The sequence below is a fragment of the Octodon degus genome, unplaced genomic scaffold (assembly GCF_000260255.1).
Source record: "Octodon degus isolate 3935 unplaced genomic scaffold, OctDeg1.0 scaffold00038, whole genome shotgun sequence".
Lineage (NCBI taxonomy): Eukaryota > Metazoa > Chordata > Mammalia > Rodentia > Octodontidae > Octodon > Octodon degus.
In genome coordinates, this window is record NW_004524614.1 from 6,935,120 (window position 1) to 6,945,771 (window position 10,652).

At 36.9% G+C, this 10,652-nt stretch overlaps 1 protein-coding gene across 1 annotated transcript in view; it reads right to left on the bottom strand.

Moving 5' to 3' along the window:
• Positions 1–10,652, bottom strand: part of Ubl3 (ubiquitin like 3) — a 91,890-nt gene that overhangs the window by 3,132 nt on the left and 78,106 nt on the right. The window contains exons 2-3 of the mRNA XM_004631057.2: positions 6,349–6,457; positions 3,471–3,557 (exon numbers count right to left, since the gene is read on the bottom strand). Coding sequence (XP_004631114.1) covers positions 3,471–3,557; positions 6,349–6,457 — 196 coding nt within the window. The remainder of the gene's footprint in view (positions 1–3,470; positions 3,558–6,348; positions 6,458–10,652) is intronic.

Genomic DNA, 10,652 nt, shown 5'->3' on the forward strand with positions numbered 1-10,652 from the left:
TTTTTTGCGGAACTGGGGATTGAACTCAGAATTTTTTTAAAAATGAAATAAAATAAAACAAGTACCTCAGAGATTGGGGGGTGTTGCTCCACGGGAGTGCACTTGTCTAGCATGCACGAGTCTAGGTTCCATTACCAGCACCATAATAAGAAAGTGAGGGAGACAGAGACAGAGACAGTGACAGAAGATGACAGACAGAAAAGAAAGAGAAAGAAAGGAAGACAGATAGACAGACAGATACAGACAAAGGAGATAAGCTGGGCCTGGTGATGCATGCTTATAACCCCAGCACTCAGGAGGCTGAGGAAGGAGGATTGCTTGGAGTTCAAGGCTAGCCTAGTAGGCTACAGAGTGTTCAAGGCTAGCCTGAGCAAACCCTGCCTAAAAACAAACAACAACAAACTTAAAAAAGATTTAAAAAAAAAAAAAAAAGAGTATATAGCACAGGTGATTGCTATCTCAGAACCACACTCCGGGAAACACTGAGCTAGAATGTACCCACTACCAAAGTTTCAGCTGATCATCTTCTTCACCTCCTATCACTAAAGCTATCAATCATACTCTCCTTCAGTGGACTGAAATTCCATGGGATTGCAAAGGTATCCCTCAAAAGACAGACCTGATATCCAGAAATTTAAACCTAAAACTTAGTGAACCACAAACTTGCAGAAATGGCAGAGAAACTGAACAGTAAGCACATGCCTATAGTCTCAACTACTGGGGAAACTGGGGCAAAAAGCCTGATTAAGCTTAGGAGTTCCAGGTCAGCCTGGGCAACACAGACTTTGTGAGAGCAATGAAGGAAAGAAAGGGGGGGGGGAGAGAGAGAGAGAGAGAGAGAGAGAGAGAGAGAGAGAGAGAGAGAGAGAGAACGAGAACACGAAAAAGAAAACGACAGTGTCCAAACCTCCATCTTCAGGCATTTACACAATGACCAAATCTTTCCTCTATTCTACTACCCCGACTACTTCTTCAGTCACTCCTACTTGAACAGCAAGGACCTCAAAGTTCCCACAGTGGCCAGTCTTCAGACAGCTCAATGTGTTCACATATTTTTTCTTATACTGAATTTTTAAAATTGTCTACTTTTTATTTTTAGTTACTTGTCTAAGTCTAGTTTTCTCAAGGCTAGCCTTTGTCTACTATAGGCATTCAAATATTTGAAGACAGCTGCCATGATGGTGTGCTATCTTCTTTTTATGGATATTTAAGAACACAAGGAAACTGAAGACAAATAGTTGAATATTATTTTTCAAACCTGACCAAATACCCAGGTGTAACAATCAACTTGAATAGTGCCAGCTGTGTTCCTACATTATCTAAATCACTAAGGTCAGAGGTGGCTTACCATGCTACTAGAACCATCAACATTAACAGACAGTCAGTAATGACATAAGTTAATCTGGCAAATTCTAAAACATTTTCCAAAAATCTACAGGTAAAATTTTTAAATCTAATGGTAATTCACTGAGAATAAAAGGTTGTACTAATATTGTTTAGACATATCATGTCTGCATCTTGCCCTCTGACAAACTACTACAAAGACAATATGCAATGTATTAATTACTGTAAACATCCTACTGTGTTTTGAAACTTTCATTACTACTTTATTTTTTCTCACTAAAATGAATAAAAATTATAAAAAATAAATTTAATGGTAATGAGTCAATGATTTTGATCTAATGCAAACGCTATGTCTTTAACATGATACTGGAACACTGGGGCCATAATATAAAGATAATTATAAAGGAATAGTTGATGGAAAATTGCTCCCACAGGATGAAACACAGCAAGATGATGAATCTTAAGATTCATTCATGTGGTGAGACTAAATTCAACCAACATTACCAATTTTAACTCAAGATCTTGAAACCATGGAAAATTAAAAAAAAAAGATTAAAACATGGGCCCATCCCTAATGATCGTGTAATCCAGCCAGACAGGAAACAGGTACTTTGTACATTAAGACTGGTCTACCTCACCAAATAATCATAATGGAAACAGCTAGACACAGAAAAAAGCTCTAGTTGTTTTGTTTTATTTGAGACAGAATCTCACTGTATAGACTGACTGGCCTTGAACTCACTGTAGCCCAGGCAAAACTCCTTCATTAGCCTCCCTAATGCTGGGATTAAAGGCATGCATCACATGCCTTGCTAAAATTTTAATCTAGTTTTAAATGGTAACTATTTCACATAGGCAACAGCATCTGTTAGATTAATTATAACAACACTGTCACCAGAATTGGAGTATGTGTGAAATTACACCATGAAATGTCCTATTAACTTGACACTGTCAAAAATCATTTTATTCATCTGTTCTAGCCCTCTGGCAGATTTTGTCCTATGTAATACTCAAAAGACCTTTACGAAAGATTTCATCTTATGAGTCCTGTATCTCTAAATCAGTTTTAAGAGAGTTCAATAAACATGTTAAATAAATGAATAAAGTATTCTACATTTAAGGAAAAACAAATTAAACATTTGTCAAGTGCAAAAAAGTGTAACTACACAGAAACAAACAAATATTTAAGTGATTATTTAATCTACCTACAAATTTCCAATTATCTAAATATATTTAAGATGCATATACTACAAGCAAAGCCAACCCTAAAGATGGTAGAAAACATACCCCATAAGAGGGCACTATTGAGCTACATTTTCCCAATAAAAATATAAAGAACAGCTAATAATTGTTTGCTATGAGCCAAGCACTAAGTACTCTGAATATACAAACTAAATTACTCCTCCTTAGTTATGAGGTCAACACTACTGTAATTTTCATTATTTGTCTACCCCTGAGCATTTATAACCCCTGTAATCCCTATTACTGATGAGGAAACTGGGACATAGATATTTTGTTAAGTCACTTCCCTGAGGTTCCCCATCAATAAGTAGTTGGATGTAGGATGCAACTTGTAGTTTGGGTCTGAAATCTGTCCTTACAATCACTATACTAGACTACTACATCCATGGTAGTTATTTACCTTTATTCTTACATGATTAATCATATTAGTTGGAGTCAAACTGAAAACATCTCTTCATATATTTAAAAAACCAATTATCATAAACTTCTACTTTGTATATCCATTTTTAACTGAAAAATACATCTAAATTATCCAAGAGTACAATAAATTTGTAAAATGGCAGGTATCCTATTATACCCAGAGTTTATTTTTATTTTTATTTTTATCTTATCTATTTATTTATTGCAGTAGTAAGAATACAAACTCAGGGCCTTGCAAGTGCCTGGCAGGTGCTTATGTCGCTGAGCTATATCCCTGGCCCCTCAGAGTTTATTTTATAAGAAGTGCTAATATTAATTTTAATGAAATATAAAATGTAAATGAATAGGCACATCAAAAGGGCAGAATTCAAAGTTAAATTTACTACGCTTTTTACACATAAATTAAAAATTAATAATGATATTATCGTATAAACATTAAATCCCATTACAAATTTGACTATTACCTCCTAAAGTGACATTTCCATGTAGAAATCGTCCTTGATAAATAAGTCGTAGAATATTTGGGCTGCTGACCTGCTCCTCTTCCCAGTCTGAAAAGATTTCAGGGAACTGATTAGGTGCATTTCAACACATAACTAAGGGGCCCGCAAGATAGCTCAATGGTCTAAAGTGATTGCTTAGACAAACACAGGGACCAGTTTTATCCCCGAACCATAAGTTGTACCAGGCCCGCCCCCCACGGCGGGCTGAGCCCACGGCAAAAACAAAAAACAAAAAACACATAATAAAGGCCCTATGACACTGTATTAAAAATTTGAACCCAAATCTGTCCTACAGCTGTAGGGCATCATCACAGCTCATACATTCACTGCAGCCTTTCTGACTCCTGTTATTAAATACCAAGAGACACACAAAAGACTAGCTTTTGTTTCTTAAAGAATACTAAAGAGTGCCAAAATACAGGCCGACAGTGTAAACAACTACAACAAAAGAGTTGGACAAAATCTAATCATAGTAAAGAGATATATTTCAAAATTAGTTTCAATTACCAGTAATTAGCAGCCAATATTTGTAACTGTTAAGATGTATATGCAAAGGCTAGAAACAAGCTGAACAACGATTTTATTAATCTGTCAGATAATAGTGATATATTATCTTTTTTAGGTCAACTGGCAAACAATATAGCAGATAAACTTGGTATCAACTTATCCACAATAAATGCCCAGAAGAAGCCTCCAAACTAACCCAATATATATTAGAAGTGTGACATATGAACACTAGGAACACAAAAAAGCAAAGACAATCTGGAAACAGCTTTGACATTAGTATCAACAAGTATTTACATTTTCTGAACTTACATGACAAATATAGACCTTTGCATATTGAAATATTTTACAGTATATAAAATACAAATAATTTCTGTGGTGTCTAAATTTGCTGAGCAGATTTAGCAAACTGAGGAAAGAGTGGGCATTATTTTTTTTTTTTAGACAAGTAACATCTAATTGACGCAATCAGTTTTCAATACTGACATATGATCATTCACTTGGGATATTTTCTAATGGCAAAGACGTACTATACTTGATTCTTTTATCATTACTCAACAATTAAACTGATTTTAATAACTGAATGAAATAGTTAATAAAATAAAAGTATTTCTTCTACCTCAATTTGTACTATAGCTCAAATAAAATTTTTGAGAGGGGGTTACCCTTGTCTTACATTTTCTTTTCCATGACATGTCAGAAGCAATTCTTAAGCCCCTCCCCGCAAAAAAACTTGTAAAAGTAATCTTTTGTATTATCTCTAGCACAAAATTACTCAGGTGTTTAAAAATGCTTTTATACTAATCATTATCTATCCTGCCTGCCTATAAGGAAAAACCCAGTGTTGTTAAAGCCCCAAGCCTTTCTGCAATTCCTTTTTAGCAGTGACTTTTAATTTCAGTTCCTCCCTCATTTAGGAACTGGCTTTTGGTTACCAACAGGAAAAAAAGAAAAAAAAAACAACAAACAAAAAAACCCCCAGCAATTCAAATTACTTGCCTAAATTAGTATTTCTCAAATTCAGGCCTATGAGTCTGCAAAGACACGTTCTTACGGTCTGAGGAGCCCTATTTGAGAACTTTCAAACTGTTTTCATTTTGATGATTTGGAAGTGATCTCTAGTTTAAAATAACTACTTGATCATTAAGAGTAGCCTTGGGATTTTAGTGCCCATGTATGCACTAGGTTTAAGACAATAATGATGCCAACCAGTCAGTACTTCTTTAATTGATGAGATTAATAAAAAAAAGAACAGGAGCTGACTTGATACTGAAATAATACAATTTCTCTTAAAAGAAGCTGGATGACAATGGTGCAGTATATAAATAAAGACTGTGTGGCAACTGCAGATGACTGGGTCACCATACACCATGCAGGAACACAGGCATTCATGACACAGCAGTAAGGTAGTGACTTTAGCAAAAATACACCATCTAGCACACCACTACTTTAATGTGAACACTCTAAGTTTTAGAGTTACATTTGCATTTTCTTTATGGATCTATTTTAATTTTATGGTTTTTATGAATTAACAAGGATAATTTTAATGGGACTTTATGTTTCTATATTTTAAAATGTATATCATAATGAAGTACTGGGGGTTGCCTCTAAAAATGATTCCTGTGTTATGGTTGAGAAATTCATTTTGCATACATTGTATTCTTTGTTGAAATAAGTCCTGTCCTTTAAAATTCAAATTGGTTCTGCAAATAAAACTGCATGAAATCAGCTGGAACAGTCTGACCCTTGCTACCGATGCCACAAAAATGCACAGTAAAAGGGTCACAATGACACCCAAGGGAGCACAGCAAAAGGAGGCAAGACAAGAGTTTTATTAGACACAAATAAGTAGAAAAAGGAAGGAATATCAAACATACCCTGCTCCAAAGTCTTGGTCTTTCTTGACCTTGTTAAGGAACATATGAAGTGGCATGAATTCAAATTTACCTTTATTTCAGACTTAATTTTAAGCATGCTATGTATAGAATAGACCAAAGAAATTTTTACAATATGTTAAAGATAGTTTTCCTTTTCTTTTTGGTAAAAATAAGTTTAATGGTAATGAAAGTATTATGAATGTTAACTTACTTTTTCTTTTAAAAGTATTTTTTGTCTACACTAACAATTCTAAAGCAAGAACAATGACTTTGCATACTGAGCTTCTTTACTATTTTGGAATGAGAAAAACTGCAAAATCTAACATCAAGCATTATACCCTCAGTTATTTTTGTGTTTTCATTTTATAGGCTTATAACTTCTTCAGATTATTTTTGTGAAACAAGGTAAGGCACAGAAAATTAACACCATTCATCCTTGAGAGAAAAATACCACTCACCCATTGGCCAATTGTCATACACATGCTTGGCGATGTCAGAAGCAGAATCATTAGGAGAAAACAGGAACTCCTTTGTTTTTCCACTCACCAAGATGAGGCGCAAATTTATCTGGAAGACAAGGATTTTAACATAAATCCTAAATATTTTAAACACAGAGCTTACATCAACTTTTCATTTCAGTAACACTCTAAGTTATTATTAGTGCCACACTGTGGTTATTTACTCCAAGTTAATCAAGCTTTAAAAAAAGCGGTAATTTGGCATATGATTTTATTTCCTATTATTCAAGTGTATCTTTCCTTTTCATTACCAATATATTTTTGTATAAAAATATTAGAAAATCTTTAAGATGCTAGAGTATACAATGAATAAGCTGCTATCTACCATAATACCAGCAAGACAATTATATAATTACTGTATCTTATTTGGTTTTGGTGGTACTGGAGATTGAACTCTCAACCTTGTTACTTGTCAGGAAGGTGCTGTGCCACATATATTCCCAGATCCCTGTTTTTTTGGTGTTTTTCCTTTTTTTTTTTTTTTTTTTTTTGAGACAGGGTCTTGCTAATAGCTCTGGCTAGCCTTGAACTCACTCTGTAGCCAAGGCTGGCCTTGAACTTGCAGTATTCCTCCTTGCTTGGCCTCTCAAATGTTGGGATTACAGGTGTGTGCCACCATACTTGACATGATACCAAGATACCAAAACACTTAACCATAATCACAGCTGATACCAACCTTAGCTTCTCACCATCAAGATGAAGCCCTAATTCCTAAAGTGATTATATGTGAAGACAGGGTCACTTAGGAGGTAACTAAAGTTAAATGAAGTCCTAAGGGAGAGGCTCTAATCAAAAGGGCTGTGGTCTTCTAAGAAGGAAAAGAACACTTGTGTACTCATTGGCAAGCGCCCCAGAGTAGGAGGTCCTCACCAAAACTTTACCATATTGGTACCCCAATCTCAGGCTTTCAGCTTCCAGAACTGTGAGAAATAAACTCTTGTTGGTGGAGCCACGCAGGCTATAATAGTGTTACGAAAACCTGAGCACCCACTCACAAGAAAGAAAAATATAAAACCAGAAATGTGAGGCTACCTTTAGGAAATAAAGCTGGTTTTTATAAAATAGAGATTATGAACCAAATTACTAGGATCTAAAAACATCATTTACTACAGTATAATACAGAATATTCAGGGATTGCTAAACAAACTTCATCGATAAGGCTCAAAAAGGTATAAAGCAAGACTAAGTCTATTCTTTTTCATATTAACCATTAAATTTTTCTATTTTGTTTTTCTGTCACTCAACTTAAAAAAAAATGAGGATTTTTTTCTACCAAGGTCTCAGAATTTTACGATTTTAAAACTGGCACACAGGCTGGGCATGTAGTATACCCCTGCAATTCCAACACTCTGGGTGGTTGAGGCAGATAGATTACAAATTCAAGCCCAACCTGGGCAACTTATTGAGACTGTGTCTCAGTATAAGAAATAAACAGATAAAAATAAAAAGATGGGGCTAGGGAGATAGCTTGGAGCTCTAAGTGCCTGCCTGGCAGGTACAAGGACCCAGGTTTGATCCCTGCTACTGCATGCTGAGCCGGCCCCTGGAATGAGGCGTGGTGGTGTATGCCTGTAATCCCTGCTCTTTGGGAGACTGAACACAGGTAGATCACTACAAGTCCGATCTACGTAGTGAGACCAGATAGATCCTTACTAAAGAAATACCAAAAATAAATAAATATTTGTTGTTTAATGTTTATAGGTGGGTATGAACTTTTAGTTTGACACAGACCCCACAACTCTTTCCTTACATAGGCCTGCTTCATATAACTCACAGCAGTTTGAAGATGGCTCATGGCTACAGAATGAAAACAAAAACCAGAGTGAGACTGTAAAGTTGTCTATCCTGAGGGAACTTAAGAATCCCTCTGGGTGGAGAAGGAAAGAATATGATAATCCTAAATCTAAATGTATCAAGTCTTACAGTTAAAAGTATCTAAAACTAACAGTTAAAGGCTGCTTCAGTAAAGAAACTTATGACAAAAATAACAGTATCTCTGAACATTAGGTTTTTGAATAAAGTAACCTACCGCCTGAAAACACTTCCAGTGCCTGGCCCAGCTACCCGCACAGAACTGTTTAACCAGTATTTGCTTACTAACATCTGAGTGTCTCCAGTAGTACAAAATGCTAAATGGAAATGAACATGGAGCTAAAATTCATACCCAGGCTTCAGCATTCCAGGAACAGCATTAATTGAAAGAACAGTGCTGCATATAGAATGGTAGTAAGTAACTTCTTGGTAGCATCGTGGGCGAGTGTAGGTAATTCAAATGAGAAGGACTTTATTGCTTTTAAATCGCTGGGTCCTGGACCTTTAATATCAGTATTTAATTTAAATACTATCACTTAGGAGGGTGTGGGAGAGCTTCCGGCTACCCTGTGCCAACCGGACCTGCTGGTCCAAGCCCAGGCGCAATGTGGGTGAGATCCTCTTCCACCCCCCTTGGGACCCTACCACCACTGCAAAGCACCCTCCCATACCCTTCCTGCTGAGAGAAAATTTCTGCCACATTCTGGGGACCCCGAGATCCAGTCCTAGCCCAGGCCCTGGTGAGTGTGTGGGAGAGCTTCCAGCTACCCTGCACAGGTAGGACCTGCCAGTCCAAGCCCAGGTGCAGTGTGGGTGAGATGCTCTTCCACCCTCTTGGGAACCCCCCACTCTGCAGCACTCCCCCCACCCACCCAGTGAGAATTTCTGCCACATTCTGGAGACTCCAAGATCCAGACCTAGTCCAGGCCCGGTGAGTGTATGGGAGAGCTTCCTCTCCCCTCTACTCCACCTTCTCTCCAGACTCAGCTCAGGCCTGGCATACAGGCCTAGGGTGAAACCCTACAACTGCAATCCCTTCAGAGAGAGTAGGGGGCAGAACCACCCAGCTAGTCCAGAAGCAGAACATCTTGCCAGAGGGGCACATCAGGTTTACTCCCAAGAGCAGCAGCAGGAAGGAGCTGAGCACAGGAACCAGACCCAAGCCAGGTACAACTGGATAAATCCAAACTTTGTAGATCTGCACCTGAATTTCAGTAGTAGGTGCTCAGGTTATAACTGTACCAAAGCTCTACAGCAAAGGTCAGAAGACAGTGCTACACAAAATGATGAGAAGGAGCAAAATACAATCACAGAACCCAAGCGCACCCATAACAAGTACAGAGGACACTAACACGGAACAAATTGGGAATCACACAGCTGAAATCAATGAATCAACAGTTTCTGAAATAAAGAAAAAACTGCAGAAAGGTACAGAGGAACTCAGATTGGAAATGAAAAAAGAAATCCTTCAATTAATAGCATCTGCAGTAAAGAATCAAACACAGAAACATATAAAGGAAACCCAATGCCCACCCAGAACAAGGGCAGAGGACACTAGCTCAGCTCAAATGTATGAATTAATAGCGTTGATAGTAAATAAGCAACAACAGAAGGTTATACAGGAACTCAGAGCAGAATTCTTTTCTCAAATAAAGAATTCTCTGAACTTATAACATATGAAGTAAAGAATCAACTACAGAAACGTAGGGAGGAAACCCATTCTGAAAAAAAAACACTGCAGTAAAAGAATTAATAACTGCTTCTAAAGAAGACATTGATAAAAAAAATACAGGAGATAACAAAAATGACAGATTCCTTGAATGCCTTGAATGAGCAATACAGGAAAGAAATATATCGCATGAACCAGAGTCAAAGAGCTATAAAGGAACTTAAAATCTCAATCACAAGCTTCCAAAACCATTTGAGTGAAAACGAAGACAGACTTTCAGATCTTGAAGACACTGGTGCAACTAGTGAAAACATAAGAAAAGATCTCTTAATAACAACTAGAATGCAGGAAAAAATAATTCATCACTTGCAAGACGATGCAAAGATGAACAATGTGAGACTAATAGGCATCAATGAGAAAGAAGGAATCAATACATATGACATTAGAAAAAATATGGGCAGAAGAAATAGCAGAAAAGTTCCCAAATATGAGGAAACAATCTGACATTCAGGTAACCGAAACATACAGAGTGCAAAGTAACCTCAACCCACTTAAAAACATACCGAAACATGTAATAGTCAAGATACCAGAAATTCAGCTCAAGAATAATATTCTGGAAGCTGCTAGAGAAAAGAAGCAGATCACATTCAAAGGAAAACCCATCAGAATTACAGCTGACTTCTCTTCACAAACCATGAAGGCAAGAAGAGCATGGAGCAGAGCACTTCAAGTCCTCTACAAAAACAAATTCCAGCCCTGACTA